Genomic DNA, 24,599 nt, shown 5'->3' with positions numbered 1-24,599 from the left:
AGACATTGTTGGCTAGGATTACATACCAGGAGAAAAACAATTTCTTACTTCTAGCTTTCTTAAGACTTAGTATTCTCCCATTATGTACTGGATAAAGTCTGAATGCCTGAATTTAGTATAAATTGAATAGTCCAAGACCTTTCCATTCTCTCAAGGAGCTCCGTGTTATTCCAGTCCCCCTCTCCCAGAAGCTGCTCCAGTGGTCAGCCACCCCACCCTCTCTCAGGATACTGGCAAGGGGCTTCCCTTCAGCCTGCTGAAAGCCAAAGCTGAGGTTGGTGCAGGTCAAGCCAGCCTGCCAGGGAGTCAAATTTATATTATGCAAATTTATTATGATAATGAGAATTGTCTACATAAAATATATTCAGCATAGATGAGGGGAGCACAAATAACTCAGCTTTTCAGGAAAGACCTCTTATAATAGGTAACATGAGCGGGAGGCACAAATGTGCTTTCATTTGCATTGGCATTAAGGACTTTTGGTTTGAAATTTTCCATGAAGAAGAAATCTCTGGTCCTGTGCTTCTTTCTACTTAATTTCATAATTTGAATGACTTGAGGACGACGATCATTGTGGGACAAGTGGAGATTGGCACATGTGTGCCAAGTATCGTGTTAATCGTGTTTATTAAATTAAAACAATTGTTGCACATCTTTTTATTTAGGAAATCAAACTGCCAAATCAGAGGGGCTTAGGGAGCTTTAGATGAACTGAAGAACCGGTGAAACAATGTGAATGTAACAAGTTAAATTGTTGGTTATACGAGTGCAATGATAAAGTTTGACCCTGGAAAACAAATAAGAAATTGTACCTCCCTGGAGAGAGGAACAACAGAAAGGACAATTTGTTGACAGAATCAAATCCCAGATTCTCCCTTGGATGGCTTCGGCAAATCATCAGCGCTCCTGCCCCCGGGTGCCGTCATTGATAAAATGAATCACGTGACCGTTTCCAGCTCTCAATCTGCGCCCTCTTCTTGGAGAGGTGAAACACTGCACTGCCAGACGCTGTGTGCGTTGGTTATTTTTACTGAACTGCTCTCCCACCCTTCCCTCTTATTTATTTTTTTCATTCATCCTTTCATGGCTTGCTGGATAAGGGAGATGGAGAGGCTTTTATTATTTTAATTCTCACCTTCTTGCACTTTTTTCCAGCCCAACTCCTTGAGAAGAGGGCAGAGAACATGAATCCGAGTACTAGGGGGTCACACAGTTGTGTCCCGCTTCCCGCCCTCCAGGGCAGCCGCGTGGAATCGACGTCCTCCTTTCCTCCTCCCCTCTGTACTTCCCACCCCGCCTCGGAGCACTTAGGACTCCCCAGCCCACACTGCAGGAGCGCTCGCTCTCTGGGCTCGCAGTGTTTGTTGTCGATCATGAACGCAAGCGCGCCTTAGTAATTCTCTGCTTCGTGACATAAACGCAAACCGCTGTACATTCTCTCCCCTCCCCTCCCCGTACAAGGTCGCAAACCTATTAGGCTCGTGGTACTTCCTTCATTACTTGGGACAAGAGTGCAAGTGCGTTGGGCTCGCTGTACTTCCCTGTTCCCACCCTCTCTGTTCCCCTCCTTCCCCCCACTCCATTAAAAAGAACATCAGTACGATGGTTCCTGGGAATTCGACCCAGGCGAGCAAGCGCATTATGCTCTCTCCACTCCGTCACACAAGACCTGGAACGCAGGCGCACCGGATTCCCGTATTCCCCCCCCCACCCTGGGGGAACGCAGGCGCACTGGGTCTCCCTTCCTCCAGCTCTCTCCAGTCACTTTCCGGCAAAGCTTTGGAGAGGCGGGTTGGAAGCCGGCTTTAAAAGACCAGCACTCGTTTCCCAAGTTGGGGCCCGAGAGAGCTGAAGGGGGCGGCTTCGGGACCAGAGAACCGAGTGTATGTCTGAGGCGGCTATGGAGGCGGAGGTGGGACCGGGGCAATCCGGGGAGCCCGTTGAGCTCCCCGCGGCAGTGCGGGCGAAGATCGAGCGAAATCGGCAGCGAGCACTGATGCTACGCCAGGCCCGGCTGGCGGCGAGGCCGTACCCCGCGTTAGGGGCGGCGGCGGGGAGCGCTGGAGGTGCAGGTGCGCGCGCAGCTGGGAGGCTCCTCCTTCTTTCCCACGCCTCTTCTCCCAGTCCAATCCACGGCCGGAGAGCTTTGATCCCGGTCTGTGCTGTGGTCTGCTGCTCCTCCCCGCATAAAGTCCTCCTTCTTTCATCTTCTTGTCTTTTCTCTTCCTCTTCCCCGAACCATCCGAGGCAAACTGACCTCGAATCCCGACCGTGGTTTGGCTGGGATGGGAGGAGAAGCACTGGGGTTAGGCAGAGGACTTGGGGTTGGACAGCTTATTAGCTGGTTACTTTGTAAGGCACTGACCCCGGAGCCTCAGTTTCCTATTTTGTCAGATGAGATAGAATTGGGCCCTAAAATATCCAATTCTTAAATCTTATGATTTCCAGCACTCAATATTTATTAAGTGCCAGACACTTTGCCAAGCATACGTTTTGGATAGTTGCCTCAAAGCCAGGAAGACGTGGGTTCAAGTTCTCTCTGACCCAAACTTTTCCTGTGACCCCTGAAAGTCCCGTCATTTAGGTCATAAGTTGCAAAGGACTTGCCGACTTGAGAGTAGTCTCTTCATCAAATGTTCCCCCTAATGATAACATCACAGATCTAGAACTTATTCTCTTAAGCTGATTAGGAAAGTAATAGTACAATTTTACTTTTACACTGACAACTTTTCTCAGAGTTAATGTAAATAAAGCATTTTGTACATCTTAAAGTGTTACTATGATGTAAGGTCTGTAATAGTGGTTATCATATCAGTAATAATGGTTATCATAGGGTAGTATCATTTTTCCCCTAAGGGGAAAATTAGAATTTGTTTAGACAAATATTATTCATTCATGAACCTTTGTTAAAAGAATACTTTTCTTGAAATGCAGACTTTTCCAAGACATTCTGCTTCTTTAATATTTTAAATGACTTAAAAATTAGAAGGGCTTCATCACCAGATTGGACAGAGTATGATAATGAATTTTGAGCAAAATAACTCAGACTATTGAGTGTAGAAGAGTGATAAACTTTGCCAGTGGTGAAAGTACTTATATTAATGGAATCACAGATATTTTGAGACAAATCACAAACATTGTAGGATTTAGGAGGGAAAAGGACCTTGGAAGTCATCTATTTGGTTCTTAGAGCATTATCTAGCTCCTTATTCAACCTGCTGAGTGACCTCTTGGACCATTTCTTCATCTTTCAAATGAAGAGATTAGGCTTCAGAATATCTTCTATTTTAAAAATTCTCTGTATTTTCAAGTTCATTTTCCTATTTAAATTTCATAACAATTCTGTTAGAAATTATAAAAGTGGCTTTCAAAAAATTAAATGCAGTATCTGAGAGCCACATAGTTAATGAACAGTGGGACTAATCTGATATTCTCTATTCCACTGGAATATATTGTCAGTGGGTGGGAGGTGGTTTGGACCAACATGTGCTTTTTGTGATTCTATATGTATATGACTTAGTGTAGATACAGTGTAATTACAGGGATTTTGAAATGGAAGAAAATTTGAAGCTCCTCTAATCCAACCCTGATTTTACATATGAGGAAACTGAGCTTCAGAGAAGAATTGACTTGTCCAAGGTCACATAGGCAATAAGGGGTAGATTAAGAATTCAAGCCCAGATCTTCTGAATCTAGATAACACATAATCAAATGGGAAAAGATGTTGAAATATATTCCTAACTAGGACAACTGGCAGCTCCACTTATGCATGATACCTATTATCTGTCCCAAGACGTGACTGAATAACAAATCAAATTGGTGTGTGTTGAATGAGGCCATTTATTCTTGTTGTTCAGTTATCCATTCATGTTCAACTCTTCATGACTCCATGGACCATAGCATATTAGGTCCTTCTGTCCTCCATTATCTGTCAGAGTTCATATTTGTTGTTTCCATAATACTGTCAATCCACTTCAACTTCTGTAATCCCCTTTTCCTTTTAACTTTAATCTTTCCCAACATCAGGGTCTTTTTCAGTAGTCCTGTCTCTTTGTTATTTGGCCAAAGTATTTAAACTTCAGTATTTGACCTTTCAGTGAATAACCTTGTTAAGGGACAGGTCAATTCTCTGAGAGCCTCCACAGCTGTGGATCATAACATCTGAAGGAATTGCAGGGCAGCTTTTGCTGACACAAGTGTTGTGGACTGGGAATGAGATAAATTGGAAGCAGTGGGAAGCGAAGGGAGGTGAGACAATGCAGCCTCTCAGGCAGAGAGGTCAGAGAACAGCAACTGCCTCTCAGTCTCCTTATATCATCCTCTCACAAGAGGAGATCCATTCTTGGTTTGATCTCCAGCAGCCTGTCAGGTGGCTCCCGTGTATTCCAACATAACCTAGATTAATTTCTTTAAAAATTTGTTTTAATCTCCCTGCTGACCAAAGGACTTTCATCTTTAATCCCATTTTTAAATAGGTAAAGAAATCAAGACCCAGTAGTTTGCTGCAAGTCATGTAGCTGGGCGCTAGGCAGTGTCTGGTGTAATAGTATAGAATCCAACTGTTGGAAGAAGCCTTAAAAGGAAGAGCCTTCAGTTTATTTATTATAAGTTAGTATGTGAATTTCCTTAGCAGTTTAGCTATTAACATCTTATTTACATTTTTCAGGCATTACTAATGTGAAATCAGCACCAAAGATAATTGATACAGGAGGAGGTTTCTTTTTAGAAGAGGAAGAAGAAGAGGAGCACAAAATTGACAAAGTTGTACATAAACCAGGTAAAATTTGAGTTTTTAATAAAATGAGTATCTTAGTTATTTGGAGATAATTCATATATAGACCTGTTATTGTTATAGGGGATTATAAATATGTAAGATAATATTATTAGCTAGAGTGACTTTGGTTCTCTATGCATCTATATCACATACACAATGTGCTCACCAGTAGAAATGATCCTAGTCCTCAAGGGCTTAAAAGATAAGCTTGGGATGGTTTTATTGCTAGGAACATTTCAAAAACTTATTGGTAGCAGAGTGCTTTTCAAGGACCAGATTAAGGAAGTACAGAGCATCTTATCACCAACTGGCTGGCTACTTGCTGATGAATTCTTTGACCCTGATGAAAAATACAACATAGTCTCTTGCTGCTGGAGCATTCAGTGTGTCTAGGGCCATTCAACTACTCTGAGGTTTATAGTAGGCAGTATATGCTGATCCATATCTCTTCTCATAGAATTTTAGATTTGGAAGAAAGTGAAAGATCATTTGATTTAATTTGTATTACAAATGAAGAAACTGAGCCAAAAGGCTGCTGGATACCTGATAGATGTCCTAGGATAATAGACTTACAGAATTAGAAGGAACCTTAGAGGTCATCTAGTACAACTCTCAGCAAATTCCTTGCTAAAATCCAAATACACAGCATTTCACTAATCCTTTGACAATCAGGCAAAAGAAGTTAGCTTAGTATGACTTGTTATTTGTAAATCCATTCATATTCCTAGTAACTTCCCCTCTGTCCTCCTCTTCTTTTTTGTAATCCTTCTCTTCCTTTTCTTCTCTCCTCATTAAAACATTTTTGGTACAAATGCAGTAACAAATAGAAAAATACCATGCCTTATCCTGTTCCTGCATATTTTTGATCTTTTTGATCCAATCTCTCTACTTTGAAAGCTTTTTTTTTCATTTTACAAAGCTTAGAGATTGAAAATTTGGAATGGCAGCAATTAAAACTTTTAAATTGTTATAAATCAATTTTATATCCAGACAATTGTGGGTACAAATTCTATGGGTGATAATGGTTTATTGCTTAATTTTTTTCAGGATCTTTTAAGATCTGTATTTCTAGTTTGAGGATTTTTATCTATCAATTCATGAAAGATAGTGAACCGCTGATAAATAATTCTAGATACCAGATCATGTCTTGCTAAATATTTGGTGCTTTCTAAATTTCTGCAACCTGCAGTAAAATATTATACTCTTTCCAACTTTTCCTTACATAGTCTACATTGATCAAGTCCCTTGTTTCTTCTTTGGTTCTTGGTAGCAACAGTTATTGTCATTCCCATCAAAAAATTGCCCTATGACATCCGTGCTTGGATTAGGCACTATGTTGTCAACCTATTGTTGCCTACGGTCACATGGCCATTGCCTATCAGGGGTCTTTTGATTACACTCTTAAATATTAGTCACTTTCATAGATTTCATCTGATTAATGTAATGGTAGGTACCTGATAGCAGTTGTTTTTCTTCACTATTGCTCAATGACGCGATATCTATCTTCTCATTTCAGAAATATTTTTGTAGGCTTTTAAATCAGTTTGTCGTTTGTCTAACAATGTGATCAGTACCCCTCCTTTTTTTTTTTTTTTTTTTGTATTTAAGTGTTAATCTTGCTATGGCTCCCTGATGATGTTTTGTTAATATTATATGGGAGTGTGAGAGTACTTTCCAGAACTATTATATTTTACTATTTTACAGTTTCAAAAGTGCACCAATAATGGTATTGGCATAGCTATAAATTGATTTAATTGTGGTTTTTCTCATTCAGTTTTGATTTCAGAGCCTATAAATATTTTACATGTTCAGCTATTGCCTCCTCCTTGGTATCCTTATGTTCAGTGTGATTTCCTTGGAGAAGTATTTCCTTCATCCATTGGTTCTGTCTGTAACCTTAAATTCAAATTTGAAGGCTTCAGTCTTTTTTTTTTTTTTTTTTTACTTGGTGTACTGTATTATTGGTAAAAGATTCTACAAGTTGGAGGAGTTGTTTAATCTGTTTTTTGGTGGAACCATATAATTTGTTGTTATCCATACCTACTGGGAGGTTAATAAAATATTTTGGTTTGATTCTTTTAACATGGAAAGCATGAATTTAAGGCTAAGCAGAACTATAATTTGCTTAAGTTGTCCTAAAATGCCATATTTTATATAATATTTGATTTTATGTTAGAGACATAGTTTAAATAGACATGCTAAGCATTTTCATTATAGTTGAATCTATTGTTTATATATGTAGTATATGAAAAAGATATGAATTTCGGACTTAAAGACCTTGCAATAATCAAAAAAGATAATGTTTTCAGGCATTTTTTTCAGTTAACCACTGAATTGTAATAAAGTAGCTTTTTATATCCCAGGAACTTTTGAGCACACCTCTTTTGCTCTTTAATACATTGTTTTATTGTAGTTATAATTTATGTGTGTGTGTTTGTGCTGCAAGATGTGAATACTTTGTATAAACTACATAAACAAACAATCCTTGAACTAAATTTGGAGGGATCATTAGTGTTCTCATCCTTTGGCAATAGATATGTGATACCTTCTATTAAGAAAGATGGGATCAGGCTTACATCGGAGAGGAAGCTGCTAAAGTGTCCTGCTATTAATTCATGCAGCACTAAAGCATTTGAGCCAAAAGTTATGGATCTTATCCAGCCCTGCTGCCTGCTACTTTCCAGTTTTGCAGAGGATAGAGTTTGTCATCTCCCTTGAAGTAAGTGTTTGTGAAAGAGGGTATATGTGAGATATGTTACATCCCAGAAGTAGTTTTTCCATGCTGGCAGGGGTGCTACACCAGTAGTGGTATAGCTAGAGCCCAGGTGGTCAGTGTTTTAGGGTCAAGCAGTAGTCACCTGGTTTCTGGATGGCTTTCCTTCTTTGGAAAGGAAGTTGGATTAGATGACTTCCAAATACCCTTTCAGTTTTGTTTTATCATTATAAGGGTATAATGAATTCTCCCTTAACTTTTAGTGTTAAAAGTATCTCCCCTTTGCAGCTCATGACTGCATATGAAACAACGATGGATCTCATACATATTGGGGATGGGGGAAGATGTTGGAAGATTTTGATATTTTCTACAATTTGGAAAGAGTAGAAAAAGACTTTTAGAGTTTTTTTTTTTTAACTTAACAAAACTGGGCAGAATTCAAATGATTCTGTTCATGTCTAAGTTCTGACTCCTTTTAAACCATTTTCTTCTTTGATCAGAAAATCAAGTTTACTATATCCTTTAGAAAATAGCTGAAGTTGTCTAAGTGAATGGATTTTCATCTTTTCATTCCCTCCTCTCCCCCCCCCCCTTTTTTTTTTTTTTAAAGATCCTTCTCATTCTTAGGCTGGATTGCTTCAAATTCTTTCCGTGTGGGCCTCTGTCTCCAGGCATCTTCTGATTTGTCCTCATGAAACTTGTTTTAATTATGCCTATACTTTGCTCCAGAATCTTCCTAAGAACATAGTTTTAGGGCTTGAAGGAGACTTAGAGTTCTGGCCCCTCCCCAACATCAAACACCCCTCCTTCCTTCCTATTCTGTTGGTTGAGAAACCAAGCAAGAAGACTTGTTTTTGATCACAACTAGAAAATGTCTAAAGTGAATTCTTAGGTAGTTGTCACTGATTCTGAGACCAGCAGTGTATCCACCATGCCTTACTACCTCTCCTTTTTGGCAATTTTTTATTTTAGTGAGGATCCCCAATATTTTCTTGAGAAGATAGAATTCATTTCCCCATATTTCTTAGATTATGGAGAATGGGAATAGTGAATTGAGAAGAACAGGAGGCTCCATAAAGTGGTGCTAGCAATCCGGGTCCTGGGCTCTTAAAGGCTAGCTAGTGGACTACAAACTCTAGTATGCCTTAGGATTGACAAGGCTTTGACTTCTTATTTGAGGACCAGACAAACTAAATGGGAAAAACTGATGACCTCAATTTATTTTGTTGGTTTTTGTTGTTTTTTTGCAACTTGGAAAGAAGCAAGATCTGTTTTTGATGTAGGATAATTTCCTTGCAGATCCACATACATTTTTTTTTTTTTTTTATGTGTACTAAATTTCTTATACTGTTTAATTCAGATAAGTGAAATATGTATTTTTTGGGACTTTACTGAAATAGAATACTATCAAGATCTCCTGGCTAAACAAATGGTAAAAAGCTGTGAGAATATTGGGAAATGCATAGATCATCCAAAGAAAGTCTATCTAAAAGATTTATTCCTCCTTTCCTTAGGGCCTGTTCTAGAATGTGATTATGCAATTTGTGAAGAATGTGGGAAAGAGTTTATGGATTCTTACCTCATCAACCATTTTGATTTGGCAACTTGTGATAATTGCAGGTATTATCCATGTTTCATTTCCTGTATTAGGCATTTATTCTTATTTTTAAAAATATTTAAAGAAAATTTTTAAAAGTTTTCCATTCAATATAACTGAAGGTTTTTTAATCCAGATGAGAAAGTTTCAATGATAGTTAAACTTTTGTTCTTTAGAAAATATTTTAAAAGTATATGTATCTTGTAATACTGATTTTAAATTTTTATTACTCTCTTTTGGTTTCACATCACCTTCATTTCTGAGTAAATCCTAAATATCTGACAAATTTTTGTTGTTTTTTGTTTTGTTCCCAGGAGTACTTAAAAGTCACTTAAGGGGAGGTGTGCTCTTTTCTTTCTTTCTTTCTTTCTTTTTTCTTTTTTTCTTTTTTTATGCAGTGTCACAAGGTGGTGCAGTGGGTAGAGTGCTTTTGGTGTCAGGCTTACCTTAGTTTTAATCTTCTCTCCGAGGCTTGCCTAGCTAGCTTTGTGACTTTCTCCAAGTCTTATAGATTAACCAAGGTTAACCTCTTATTTGCCTCACTTTATTCATCTATAAAGTGAGAGTGATAGCATTTTATTCATTGTTGCCTTTTGTAATTGAAGAGAACCAAATTGACATCACAGTATTGGTTCAATGAGAAAGAGATGTCTCTAAATTTGTGCATCTCATGTTTCTTTTTTGAGCTGCTGCAACACAGAGCAACAGTACCTTCTTTGATGTGGGGACTCCATGCTGAGTGGTACCAGTGTTTCCCATATCTTACAATTGATACCAATGTTCTTCAGAGACCTTGAAAGTGTCCTTGTATTGCTGCTTCTGAGCTCTGTTGTAAGCACTTGCCTTCTGCAAGCTCTACATAAAATAGTCTTTTAGGCAAATGCAAGTTTGACATTTGAACAGTATGACCAATCTATTGGTGTTGTGCTCTCTGTAATTAGTTTGAATACTTGGCAGTTCAGTTCAATATAGGATTTCAGTATCCAGTCCCTTATTTTGGCAGGTGATCTTCAGAATCTTCCTAAAACAATTCAAATAGAAGTGATTCAGTTTTCTGGCATGGTACTGGTGAAATGCCCAGGTTTCACAAGCATACATGAGATCAGCACAGGAGCTTTGTATACCTTCAGGTTGGTAGATAATCTAGTACTTCTTCTCTTCCACGCTATCCCATATAGCCTCCCAAACACTGAGCTAGCTCTGGATCAACCTCTTACCTATGTGGCCAAGCCTAGAAAGTATACTGCCAAGGCACCTACCTTCTAGGGTTGTAGTGAAGATCAGATACTATAATACATGTAAAGAACTTTGCAAACTTCAAGCTTAATATAAGTATTAGCTACTGTTATTATTTAAACTGAAATTGAGTCTAGCAAGTGCTGATGTCCTTCTCCTTTTATTGCCATACAGCCATATAAACTATCTCCAGAACAATCACATTTTGATAGGAACACTTGTGAGGCAGGGTGATAGAACTAATAAGGTGCCTTCCTGTTCTAAATTCTAAAATGTGGAAGTTTTGGCCTCTTGTATTTAACTGATTCTTTGTGGTTAGTGATTTTTTACTTTTAATTTGAGAGGCATGTGGTCCTAAACATTGTTGACACAATGAGAATCTTGTCAGTCAGAAGATCCTTGCTGCAACTCCTAGCTTTGAGAAGCCGAATGACTCACTTCTTTTGTCATTGCAGTATGATTGTCTTAAAGATATGTAAATTGCAAAATATTTTTTGCTTCTGAAATTTCATTATTTTAAATTGAACTGATAATGTAAATGGCATTTAGAATTACTTCATCTTTGTTATTCTTTGCTAGAGGGTGCTGACTGTTGCTGTAGCTATTTGAATAGTGAGGTTAAGACCATGTTTGACATAGCAGACTTTTATGAATCTTTTTCAGAGATGCTGATGGTAAACACAAGCTTATAACTAAAACAGAAGCAAAACAACAGTACCTCTTGAAAGATTGTGATTTAGAAAAAAGAGAACCAGTGCTTAAATTTATTGTAAAAAAGAATCCTCATCATTCACAGTGGGGTGATATGAAACTTTACTTAAAACTGCAGGTATGGAAAGATCACTTTCATTTGATTAATACTCTGTGGTTCAGTTTTGGACTAAACTGATCCAGCTGTCCATAAAAGCTTAACAAAATTGTCTTGATTTTTTTTTTTTTTTTTTTTAAAGAAGAAACATCATGTCATCTGAAAGGATTATTAATGTTGCATAAAGTCTTATTTAAAGACTTTTTCTTTAGTGTTCGAGTGAGAAATAGCCAGAGAACCTTGTCACTTATTTGAATGGTTTCTACCAAGGGATTTGACATCAAGAGCACAAACATATCAAATATTTGGTCCCATTTATGGGTAGCCTCTAATCATTTTTATACAATGATCCAAAGAATAACTACTGCTATTTAAAATCTCTGCTTTAAAGATAGTCCCTTGGCTTCAGATGGGCTGAAAAACTTTCAGAGTTTTAAAACTAGGGCAGTTTTGTTAGCCATTATTAGTTGACAAACCAGATTAGCTAAGATATATGGAGGAAGATAATAATAAAGGATTCCTCCATATAGAATATGATGTTCAGCAAGTGTGCCCTGTCATGGATCAGCTTTTTATTTATTCTGTACCAAGAATCTAAAGATTCCTTAAAGGTCCCCAAAACTATTTTCCCTTATAACAAGGGTAGGCACAGAGTAGAGTATGTGTGGTTGATGTGGCATGATTTCCCCTTATCCCCCCCTTTCTTCATAGGAGCATATATTAGAGCTGGAAGAGACATTAAAGATCATCTAGCCCAATCACCCTATTTTATTAATTTCCTGATATAATTTCATTAAAGCCTTGTACAGTAATTCCTTTTGCATTACGACTCATTGAGGTTTTGGGTTTGATATATGGGAATTTTAGTGGTTTTTGCAAAAGCTGCAGACAAAACAAAACTAGCAGATGTCACAAAAAATGTAGAAACTTTTAAAAGAGCCCAAAAATTTTATGCAGGTTTTCCAGATTGCAGGAATACTGGTAACCCTCCCCCTCTCCCCCCCGATGTGGAAATGATAGCTATATTTTTAAAATTCTAGTCATTTGCCAAAATATTGCCCAGTCTTCTTCCTTTAAACAAAAAAAAAGATAGTTATGATTGGTAATGTGTACAGCATTCTGTTTCGGTAGCTTCCTGCCTTCAACAAAAGAGGGAAGTCTGTTTCATCATCTACCTTCTGGGACCAAGATTTAATTCCCTTATTTTACAGAGGAAGAAATTCCAACCCAGAAAAGCTAAATGGTCTACCAGAAGTCACATAGCCATAGTACAACAAAACTAAAATTGGAACCCATTTCCAAATGCAGGGCACTTTTCTTTTGCATCGTACTATTTTAAAGCCATTTTTAAAGTTACATTGCTTATGTTATTGAAAGACTGAATAATTTTCATTTAGCTCGATTTCAATAAAGCTCAAATTTTCTTATTGCAAAAGACCTAGAATACCACATTCATCTCTTTGGAACCTGTAAAGTTTGCATTATTTTGTAACAGTTATGCAAAAAAATCCTTGATTCTTTGACCTGCAGGTTATAAAGAGGGCTCTTGAAGTTTGGGGTAGTGAAGAAGCCCTAGAAGAAGCAAAGGAAGTTCGACAGGAAAACCGGGAGAAAATGAAACAGAAAAAATTTGATAAAAAAGTAAAAGGTGAGATGCTAGCCCATGAAAGGCTCGTTTTTCAAAGGCTTTGACAAACTTCTAACTGCTTTTAAAGGGGGGAGGGGAACTATTGGAAATGACTTTGTCAATAACAGAGAAATTTAAGTAAAGTAGCATTTACTGAGGGATAATGGATTCATAGTGCTGTTTTGCTTTGTTTTTGGAAACCATTTAAAAGCAGATCATGCTTTTTTGTTGGATATTAGATTTAGATTGTGTTCCTGGAAAGCAAAGATAATTACTCTCTCTCTAAAACAACTGAAATAGGCATAGAATTTTAGAGCTGAAAGGAACCTCAGTAACCATTTAGTTTAAGCTTGAGCTGGATGGGCCACGTCCATAAATCTACAATAGGAAGGGACCTTAAGGACTATCTAAGCCCAGAGAGGTTAACTGTTCATAGTTACATTGGGGACTATTGGTATAGAATCAGACCCATGTCATCTGATTCTGGTGCATATTCTTCTAGTCCAGGTAAGTTTAAGTTGATGCTTTTTTTTTTTCCCTCTGGACATTCAGAATTATTTCATGAGTATTTTAAAAAAAAAAGTGTAACAGCTAGTTATACATTTTAATGATACTCTAATGAAGAAGGGAAACAATGTTTTTTCATATATGGCTTTGGCCTTGGACTTGGAAGACCCAAATTAGAATCTCATTTTAGATACTAGCTGGGTGATCTTGCTTTCTTCCCCCTGTCTGAATTCCAAGTTACTCTTCATGTTGGGCTCTGCTGCAGACCTTGAGTATAGACAATAAGAAATCAAATTGCTTGCTACTGATCTATTAATTTCAGAGCTAAATTAATAAAGGTGATGAAATGCATATTGTTGAAGAGGAAGCATAAGCTGGTTTTCTCTAAGGTACTGCTACTGTAATAAGCTACTAGCATGTTAGATGCTGCTACTTAGAAAGGTCCTCTTTTCTTCTCTGTGCTTTTTCAATTAAAAAAAACATTCAAAAATAGTTTTATAATTAACATAAATGTTTTACATAGCAGTTTAATGAATGTTTAATAAACATTAAGAGTACTTTGGTAATAACACATTTACATAGTAGGTTAGCCCTTTTACATAATAACTCTATGAAGGTAGTGTAAAAAATTATCATCTTTGTTCAGATTGAGAAAATTATGATCAAAGTGTTCATATGATTGCTAGTAAACGTGTGAGCCTGTATTCAAATCAAAGTTTCTGGTTTGAATTGAATGTATTTTTTGTGAGCAATACCTTTTTAAATGTTTACCTGTTAACAAACATTATTTTGGGCATCAAAGTAGTGCTATAGAGATAGTGCTGAGCCTAGAGTCAGGAAAACCTGAGTTCAAATGTGGCCTCAAATGCTTACAAACTGTGATCCTGGGCAAATCACTTCACTTTGCTTGCCCCAGGAAATGCTAAACTACTCTAGTATCTGCCAAGAATGGGGTCACCAAGTTTTAGCCTTCCATGATTCTCCTGTGAACTTGAGAGTTATTCTCAGCCTTATGAACCTTCATTGGAATTAGTCCCCTTGTGGGACAGCTTAAACTCTAAATTGCTTATCAAGTCTTTGCTGTTTTGTGGCCCCTTTTTACCCTTCGGAATACCTAGGTTTGTATAATTGTGCTTTAGTTTCTCTTGATGAAATCAAACTTTTTGAGTTAGACTTCATTGTTGAGATTTTTATTGATCGTTGTAAAGACTTGGAGGAAAAAATGAGAAAAATATTTTAAGGTTCCTGATAGGAAACATTGTGAAATTTTAAATGAATATATTTAAAATAAAGCATTAATTATATTATGGATTTTGAGATTTTATTATCAATCACTTTGTAAACAGTGTCAAGGTGTGAAGTGCAAAAAAAGGCTTTGGAAAACTTTTCTTGCCTCTTTTTAGTGTTCTACTTCTCAATGGCAAATTAAGCCATTGCTTTTCATCCTATGGTACTAATAAGTAGCTACTTATCTATGATCTTCCATACTGCTTAATATTCTCATACAACCAATTGGTAAGGCAAACAAATATTTCTATCCTTCTCTTGAGGATTTATGGGAAGTCAAGGATAAAAATTACTTACCAAGTACCTACAGTGATAAGACCTTGCTTCCATTGAAGATGTCTTTTCACAGAGGTTGGATTTTTAAAACATTTATGAATAGAACAGTGTTTTAAAATAAGAGTTCTGTGAAAGAAGCCTCTCTGGATTGCTTTATAGGTAGATAGCCTCAAAACTAGGAAAACCTGGGTTCAAATCTCATCTCTGTATATAGTGAGCCATTCTTTAAAATATTAAGTAAGTTACAGGGAAGGTGCTGAACTGAATTAGAGGAAGATTATCTGTACCAATCAAATCAAAGGTAAAAAACCTCAAAGATAAATCCAAGCTCAAAAATAAAGGAATTAGAAAAGATAAAGTTTAGAATGCACTGCCTAGGAGTAGTAGGCAACATAATATAGTGTAGGCATTTAGTGGGGGGGGGGGAAGGTGTCTAAATTTAAAAAATATATATATATGGGTTTCCTTTGTAATCGTATTTTATTTTATGCATTTGATAACTTACTCTGAGATAGATTGCCAATAGGGTTCCAGACACAATAGTGGAAAAACCACTAGAGACCCAACATGCCTCCCTTTTATTGATGATTCATTTTAACCTGTTGACATTTTCACTTCCCTTACCTGTAAAATGGGAATACATATCTTTTTCAAATCTTAGATGATTGCTGTGAGGATCAGATGAAATGAGAGAAATGAAAGTGTTCTTTAAAGAAGGGCAGTGGCAAGGTTTTAAGTGTATAGTCACATAGCTTGTCTGAGGCCAAACTTGACATTGGTTGTCCTGATTCTACAGTTGCTCCTGTATTCAGTAGCCCACACTTTTCCTTTCTTGTTAAACATGGTAAGTTCTCATTAACAAAGCATTTATGAAATGAGCTAAGATTAGATGATTTCTAAGGTTCCCACCAGTGTTGACATTACATAATCATGAACCTGTTAATCATTTCCATCTCACCTCATTTTTACATTTCGGATCCTAACATTCCTTCAGATTAAAGGGCAGTCATGAATTCTCATTAATAGCTACTTCAAATTTGTGTCAACTTTATACAACTTTAACTTTTTTAAATAGCAAGATTATTTAAACCTTAAGTATAAATTGGCATTTGCAGTTATTCTTATCATGTTTTGGTATTTTAGAATTACGCAGAGCTGTAAGAAGCAGTGTATGGAAAAAAGAAACTACTATTCACCAGCACGAATATGGAGCAGAAGAAAGCATTGAAGAAGACATGTACCGGAAGACTTGTATAATCTGTGGCCATCAATTGACTTATGAAAAAATGTAATCTGAGTTTTAACCTAACCATTTTGAAATATTTTATATTTAAATAAAATTTTAATGATTAAATAACATGAAGTGGTTTCAGTTTTTCTGTTAGCAAGCATTGATTTTTTACATATGTATGGGCATTTATTTATTACACTTGTGGATAGAGGCAAGTTAACTTATTTTCATCCTGCAGTGGGATGAATCCAGAAGGTACTAAGGTCAATAGTTCTTGCTGTACTTTTAGCCCTGGTATTAAGAAAAAACAGCTACAAAAGTCTCTTTAGTTCTCAACCAATTTAAGTTTGATATTGATTGTCTGCACTTTTGGAGTTGTCATATTGTTATTTGTTATTTTTATTATTATTTGTTATTTTTTTGTTATTTATTTTATTATTTGTTTTTATTTTATTTATTATTTATTTATATTATACCATTATAATATAAATATATATTTTTATATATGCTTAATATAAACACATTTATATTAAATATTTATATTTATTTGTTATTATTATTTATTTATATTAGTTGTTATTTCAGTGGTTTTCTTAGCTCTGAATTCTGTGTAATATAACTGTCAAGGAATGTGCTGAGAAAGTGGCCTTCTGTGACATTTAAAATTGTATCTAGCAGGAAAACAAACTTTACAAAAATAGTTTGGATCACATTTCCATGATGATCATCTTGTCATGTATATTATTTAAACCATAATGAAGGAAATACAAGCAAATCATTCTTTGTGGTAACTTTCCTTAGACGACAATCTAATTTTATATATGCATTTAAGTGTATTTTATGAATAATAACTGACAAGACTCGATCACAACAAAAAGGTTTCTGGGTGAGAAAACTACTTTGGAATTGCACAAGATTTTTCAAAAGTAGACATTTTTGGGTCAATTATACACAACAGACTAATGTTAAAAAACATATTTCAATTTTATTTAACCATATTTTGTCAAATTATCCAGGAACCATGAAAATCTATGCGCTTGGTAAATAAAAGAAATCCCAACTTTTCTACTTCATGAGCTCTTTTTCTAGTGTTTGACATGCCTCAAGTGAAAGTACTTTTCTTGTGCCTTACTAGAGAAAATATATCAAATTGATCACAAAAAAGTTGCATTTCTGTCACATTTACATGACATCCTATGGTCAGCTTCACATTATTGTATTTAGGAAATCATTTGGGTTTTAGGTTTAAGCAGAGATGCTTACCAATTTTTTCCCCCTTTTCCTTTCCCCCCCAATAAATGAAAGAAGGGAAAACAAAATGCTACCAGGAAGCCAACATTCATTCAAACGATCCAAAATAAATGACATATTTAAAAATATATGTTTTGTTAAAAGTCTCAACTTGAAGGAGGAAAAAATCCGCAGGCCTGCAGAGCACAGAACTGTTGGAATACAGCTAAAATGTGATGGTCCAATTCAGCTGTAAAGAGAAGGTTTTCCAACGTCACCATGTACTGTTGGATTATTTGATGATGCTATAAAGGAAAAAAAAGAGAAATTAAAGAAATATAGAAACCACCACAAAAGCAATTTCATAGGAGCAATTTTCTCAGCCTACTTTTGGGGTTGAAAACCCTCTATAAAATATGGGTAGGGGAAAATATGTACCTATTATTGTTGAGTAGAAATAGGTGTATAAAGGGCAGTTAGATAGCATAGTTGAAAGAGTACCAGACCTGGAATCAGGGGGACCGAAGTTCAAATCCAGCCTCAGACATTTAACCCTTACTGTGTGACTCTGGGCAAATCACTTAACCCCAATTACCTTGCAAAAAAATAAAAATTTAAAAAGCTGGATATTAAAAAAGAATAGGCTTTCTAATATATCTAAGGAAAATAAGAAAAACATGGGGAGGGGGAAGGAAAGGCTAAGGGAAAGAATAGAAGAAAAATGGCTAAATGATGACTGAAAATACTTTGTTGTGACAAAAAAATTGGTTTGTCTAAAGTTAGCTTTTTCGGTGATGACTAAAGTATATAATCATTTCTTAAAGTAGCTCATGAAAAAAGTGGAGGTATTATGACAGCTTTATTTCCTTTACATTAATCCAATAAATCTTCACAGTTATTCTGTCATGTGCCTAACACTGCAGTTATTGAACATATAAGGGACAATCCCTGAACTCAGAATTTACAATCTTGTTATGAAAAACTAAAAATATGAAAAGACAGCTAAAAAGCTAATTGAAAAAATTAAGAAAGAGTGATCAAAGGAGTGGAAGTAAATGCTATGGGATTTCAAAGGGAGAGACATCACACTACTGAGTCAAAAAAAAGGTTTCAATGAACAAGTTAAGACTTGAACCTGGCCTTCAATCGAAGTAAGATTATGACAGGAATAAAGTTCCACACCTTGCTATTGCTTGTATCTACTGCTTTCACAGGTCCCTAAAACATCAAGGTAGTTAATAAAGTATCAAGCAAATATCCAATTGCTTAGTGAAGCTGTCCATAAGACATCAGACTGTGGGTATACTTCTAGCTCTCTAAAGAACTCTGGAGGACACTAAGTCTGAAAAATGTGTGAAATCAGAAACCATCTAAAAACAAGTATTCCCTCTATTTACAGACCTATCCTGTTTAGATAGAATGGTAGGGAGGATGACGTTTGAGTTTTGTTAGTAACCCTCTCTTTAAATGGAAATATTCTTTCCCATAATTTATTATTTTTTTGGAAGCATCCTTTAGCTTAGTATTTCTTCGTGAAATTCAGACCATCTTTTAAGTCTCTTCATTTTAGGTGACTAAGTATAGTATATCAAGTATTAGAGAAAGGGATACCTCAAATCCAAGCTAAAATCTGACTTTCCTAATCTTCTTAAATGCTCTCCCAATTTAACCTGTTTATCTTGTAACTCCTTACATGTTGTCACCATTAAACTATAAGCACCTTGAGAGTTGGGACTATTTTCCCCCTTCTTTGTATATTCAAATTTTAGCACAATGCATGGTATATAGTAAGCACTTAAAATGTTTTCTAATTTCTTCCACTTTTTAATCACCTCAGAGATTTTTTAAAAATATTGATAATGATGTCTCTAAAGTTCCCTCCAGCTCCGAACCTATGAACTCACATTTCATTGAAGGGGTAGACATGATTTCTTTACTACAGGTGATATCTAGATAAGGAAACTTTCTCCCAGTATAGACTAGCAACTTCTCTGCAATCTATAATTTTAGAGTTTTGCCCAGGGTCCCAGAAGGAGCATGTTGGAGACAGAACTTGAATCCAGGCTGTCTTGGTCCTGAGACTGACTCTCTATCCAAAATAGGCAAGCACCTTAAATTGATGTCTATTGAAAAACACCAATTGGATAATTTTGGTAGAATACTAAATTCAGGCAATTCAACTGAGTACAATTTTACTTTCCTTGACATCTCTACTGTAAATCCAGGTCCCATGAATTATAAAAATATAGCCACTAATCTTAAAAATGTATTTTTAAGACAGATGGAATCTATTTTTCAACATTTTTTATTATGCATCTAATGTGTGAGATACAAAGACAAAAAAATGAAACAATCACTTCTCTTAAGGAGTTACAGTTCCATTGGGAAATAACATGTGTAAGCATATACAAAATAAACAATATACAAGATAGTTAATAAAAGATAGGGAGGGAAAAAATAGAGATAAGCTGAAAGTTCCACAGGTACATATCACTTTTTGACTAAAAGGAAAAGAGGCAAGTTTTAAAAAGGAAACTACAGTTTAGAAAGGGTAGCTAAGTAGCATCATAGATGGAGAACTGAGTCTGGAATCAGGAAGACTTGGGCTCAAATCTAGTCTCAGAATACTTACTATATGTGAAAACTTGGGCAAATCATAAACCCTGTGTCAGTTTCCTTCTTTCTAAAATGAGCTCAAGAAGGAAATGCAAACCACTCCAGTATTTTTGCCAAGAAAATCCCAAATGTGGACACAGTCAGAAACTGCAACATTTCAGAAAAACAAACCCACCAACCTGCAAGAAGATCTGTTGCAATCTCTCTATACAGTTCTTGTACCAAGGTGTTAATATATTGGTCCCATCAGTTTCACATCGTACTAAGTGTTCTGTTAGTATCATGATAAATCGCTGTAAAGATAGAAACAAAAAGAAAATATTGGCAATCTCTGTTCTGTCAATTAGATGAGAAATATCTACCTAAAAGAGATCAAATGACTTGGATCTCCAGCAAATAAGCAAGGTAGCAATTTTAATAAACATTTATTGTTTTCATATTACATTAATTTCCTTTCAAATAAAAGATGACTAAAATTATAAAGCTGAAAATGTTTTCTTATGTTTCTAAAAGTCTAAAATCAAATTACCTGGAATATGACAAGGAAAAGATTCTTTTGCTCACTCTGAGCCGACTCAACTTTCTCTTGCAGACGTTCTATTTGCTCCTCTAATGCCCCATCATCTCTGTCACTGCTTCTGTCATCACGCTATAAATCACAAAAAAGCAAATGAAAAAAATCAAATATATTCAAATCAATTAAAGCAGATCAGAATTTACTCCTTTGGGATAAAAGTTACTAAATGAATTACAGAAAAACATGATTTCAAATTCTAAAAATCACGACATTATGACTGAGTTTTTGATTGTGAAAACAATTAAGAATTTTTAAGTTATACTCGTACTACACTGCTGACATTGACTAACTTTAGCTTTGGTTTGTAAAATGCCCAGTGAGATGAGTTGCAAATATTTAAATGGGTGTCAGACAGTTACTAAACTTACCTTTGGGTACTGTTCTTGAATGGCTACTAATTAAAATCCCAAGAAATATCTGGCATGACTCCAGATATATGGGAGACATTAAAATATCATGTGAAGATCCTCTAGTACTCCACAGAAACATTCTTTCCTTCAACAGAAAGATCATAGATAGTTCCATACACTGCCAGATGTGGTTATTATATTGTGTCATTTTAACTATTTTTCTTTTTTTTCAAAAGATAGGTTAAATTTTGGGGGAAAGGGAGTCTAGGGAGAGATATTCCTAAATGTGTGTGTGTGTTTACTCAACTAAAACGAAAAAACTTTTTATCCATTGTATTTAAAATAGCCAACCTGATAAATGAAAAATGAACTGTACTGATAGAATAAATTTGAAGCAATTAAAGGTATAGATCTAACACTGCATAACCCATTTTGTCAGATAGTTCTCATTGGGATATTACAGTTTCTTAGCTTTACGCTAAGTAACAGTGATCTAAGAATATACTTCAATAAGTGAATCCAGAGAAAAGGCAAATGCTCCACAGTTCTTAAATAAAGAGCTGGAATCGTCTCAGAGTGCTTCCTCTCTAATATAGAATAAAAAGTTACAAATGAAAAAAGAACAATGGCCAAAACTACCCTCAATTCTTCTTGTGAAGCAACAAAAGTAAGGGGCTGATATGGCAGAAAGCACTTTTATTTCTAGACCTGGTTCTACCAGGAATTCCTGTGACCCTGGCCAAGGCACTTCTCTCTGGACTTTCAGTTTCTTTATCTGCAAAGTAATTCACAAGAGCAATGAGATAATGTATGAAGCATATGAAAATGTAGAGTCCTTAGTATCCCTAAAACATTATATAAATGTCAACTACTATAATTATGGAAAAAGAAAAGATAATTACTTTTCCACAAAAATTTGGCGAAAGTAGAAAAAAAGAAAAAGAAAAAAATTCAGATACTACCTATGAGACAAAAGTCATTCTGCTTCAGAAGACCTGGCCTGAGCCCTGTTGTAGCCATTTACTACTTGTGTAAATTTGGCTGGTAAATTCTCTTCCAAGTCTAAAATGCTGAGATATTAAGTCACAAGAAACCATGTTTATATTTATTCCCTTGATTAGTTTGTTCCAATTACTATTGTAAAGTCAGCGTCATTTGCCTGAAGTGCTACGAAGATAAACTGAGAAAGTATATAAATAAGCTACAAATAAGAGAAGGAAATGGAAAACCTTCCAAGTATCTTTGCCATGTGGCCATACTGACATGTAAGACTGAAAAACAAAAGTAGAAATAAGAACATAAATTAGTATTCCTGTTTTGAGGCAATTCAGACCAGATGACCTTTGACTTTCCTTCCAACTCTGATATTCTAGGACTCTGTGATGAAAAAGTAGGTAATTGTGTGGTAAGGCTAAATGGCTATAGCTTCACTCCCTAATACAGTATCATGATTCCAAGTAAGTGAGAAATATGAAAAATCAGAAACAAAAAGAATCAAGTTCAACTGGAATGGGGAGAGAATGCAATAATTAGAATATAAAGATTAAAAAAACAAAACAAAACAAAACAAAAAAAAAACCTATGACAGTGTTGTAGCACTGGCTACATACAGTGCATGATAGGACGCACATCAAGCAGCATCTAGGCAATGTAAAAGTTTATTACTTGGTCAAAGCCATCACTGTTCCATTCTTATCCCTATAATTGGACATCTGAAAAGGATATAGAAAAGGGGAGCTAAAAATAACTAATTAAGGAGGCTGGGGGAAAGGAATTACTAAGAAATATTCAACGGCAGCAAGATATCTCCAATTTCATTAAACTGTATAGAAAATAGCAAACATCTGATTTCTAGCTTTGCTGATACATTGTATTGATGTATTACAAAAACAAGTCCATAGATCCCAGGTTAAGAACCTCTATTCTTAAACAAACTGCCAGTGAAGCAGTCTCCTACAAAGTAAAAGTGCAGGCAGGCATAGAGTATATCCACTTTCTGCCCCTTTCTTTCACCTTGGTACTGCTCTGTATCCCTTGAAATAAGAGCTACTCCAAAGAAACAAAACATTAAAGTAGATAGGATTATTTGGTGTATTCAATTAAGGACAAGATTGCTTTGGATAATTGCCAAAAAGTGAAAAAACAATGTACCCGTTTGTGTTGTCTTGCAAGCTTTTCTTTAGTTTCCTCTAATTCTTTCTGGATTTTCACAACATGTTTGTTCATCTTTCGAATTGTAGAGTGTAAAATTTCCCAGATAAACAACCTAAAATGAAGTAGTAATTAATTAATATAAGTTACCCATTTAAAACCAGGGTGGATGTATATTCAAGAGTAAATTAAAGATAATCAAAAATACTTAGCAGCAAGGTATATTTTCTCTATGCTGAAAAACAAATATATCTATTCAAATCTCCCAGAAAAAGCAAATAAGAAAAAACTTCCAACCAATTCTAAATGAATATAGTAAGAATTATGGTTAAAAAAAAAAAAAAAAGGACAAGGAAGTCATCTTTGCTTACCTAGTAAAATCACGAGAGAGCTCTGAAGAGAAGATCCAATTTGCTACTGCAGCACAGTCTACAATCTGTGTTCGAATCATCTTATCAACTAATACAGCAATCATCTACAAGAAAACATTCCATTCATTATCCAACTACTCATGGTCAATTGATTTAATAAATTATTCCTATATCCCACCTATCCCCAAGAAATTCTGTTTCTGGTTTTTGTATTGTTTGGTGCTTATGATGTCCAATGATTTCTCTCTTCATAAAGAATTATTAATAACTTGGAGATATACTATGAGGGTTCTGAGTATTCTTTTTAAAGCCAATGTTCTCTTTAATAAACTAATCCCAAACTAAATGTTTTTTCTAACATTTCTTTTACTGGATTATGTCCATTTTTCCACAGAAGTCACAGAATATCAATATATCCATGTTGATTTAGTTTGAAAGATCTAGAATTTCAACAAAATTTCAGTCATTAATCCTCTGCAAATCAAAGTTTGGTGCAGAAAGTGCATATATCTTCTTCATTCTCTCATCTTCAATACTGTCTTATGCAAAGATGGCTTTCCTGCCATCTATAAACATGCATTGCTATCACTTATTTATACTCAACTCTGATATTACTTCAAGTTGTCACCCATACCTTTTTCTTTTTAGAGCCAAACTCTTAAAAAAAAAAAAAAAAAAAAAAAAAGCTTTTATAAACATTCCTTTTATTTTCTTGCTTCTCAAACTATTCTCAATCCCCTATTACTTGTCTTCCAATCCTATGTAAGTCATTTAAAACTGCTCTCTCCAAGGAAATTGCTCTCCATTGCTAGGTCTAGTAATATTGAAACATTAGCCAAGATATAAAGTCCTGGAAAATATGCTCTTCCAGCATTTTCCAGCATATGCAATTTTATAAAGACCTGGAAAATATGCTTTTGGGCATGTTTAACTGGATGTTCCTTGTAGACACAATAAATTTCACAAGTCCAAAATGTCACTTTTCCCCTACCGTCCTTCCTTTAATCCAGTCGTTCTCTGAATTTCCCTATTTCAATGAATAATATAATCATCTTTCTATTCCTTTAGATAAGAAACCTTTGGGTCACATTCAGTTCTTTCTACTTCTTCATCACCTTTCAGCCCCTAGTCTAATTCATTCAACTTTTACAACTTGCCTCTGTCCCTTCTCCACCCTCAGTCTCTACCTTAGGGCTCCATGACCTTTCATCACTTCTAGGCTCTCCCTACTTCAATCTATTCTTTAAA

The 24,599-nt window shown here is 35.6% G+C and overlaps 2 protein-coding genes across 3 annotated transcripts in view; one reads left to right on the top strand and one right to left on the bottom strand.

The window, feature by feature from the left end:
- Window positions 1–1,684: 1,684 nt before the first annotated feature.
- On the top strand, window positions 1,685–16,294 carry XPA (XPA, DNA damage recognition and repair factor). The gene is made up of 6 exons (XM_074281832.1): window positions 1,685–2,072; window positions 4,667–4,777; window positions 9,002–9,107; window positions 10,984–11,149; window positions 12,659–12,776; window positions 15,969–16,294. The coding sequence occupies exons 1-6, from the start codon at window positions 1,886–1,888 to the stop codon at window positions 16,115–16,117; spliced, it is 837 nt and encodes a 278-aa protein (XP_074137933.1). The 5' UTR covers window positions 1,685–1,885; the 3' UTR covers window positions 16,118–16,294.
- Window positions 16,295–17,021: 727 nt separating this feature from the next.
- Window positions 17,022–24,599, bottom strand: part of NCBP1 (nuclear cap binding protein subunit 1) — a 44,588-nt gene continuing 37,010 nt past the window's right edge. For both annotated transcript variants that reach the window (XM_074281825.1, XM_074281826.1), the window contains exons 19-23: window positions 23,352–23,455; window positions 22,981–23,095; window positions 20,432–20,551; window positions 20,082–20,195; window positions 17,022–17,591 (exon numbers count right to left, since the gene is read on the bottom strand). In XM_074281825.1, coding sequence (XP_074137926.1) covers window positions 17,454–17,591; window positions 20,082–20,195; window positions 20,432–20,551; window positions 22,981–23,095; window positions 23,352–23,455 — 591 coding nt within the window. In that variant the 3' untranslated portion in view covers window positions 17,022–17,453. The remainder of the gene's footprint in view (window positions 17,592–20,081; window positions 20,196–20,431; window positions 20,552–22,980; window positions 23,096–23,351; window positions 23,456–24,599) is intronic.

This window comes from Sminthopsis crassicaudata, chromosome 1, assembly GCF_048593235.1.
Source record: "Sminthopsis crassicaudata isolate SCR6 chromosome 1, ASM4859323v1, whole genome shotgun sequence".
In the NCBI taxonomy this organism is placed as follows: Eukaryota; Metazoa; Chordata; class Mammalia; order Dasyuromorphia; family Dasyuridae; genus Sminthopsis; species Sminthopsis crassicaudata.
The sequence above is the reverse complement of the archived record's forward strand: the minus strand, read 5'-3'. Positions and strand labels throughout refer to the sequence as shown.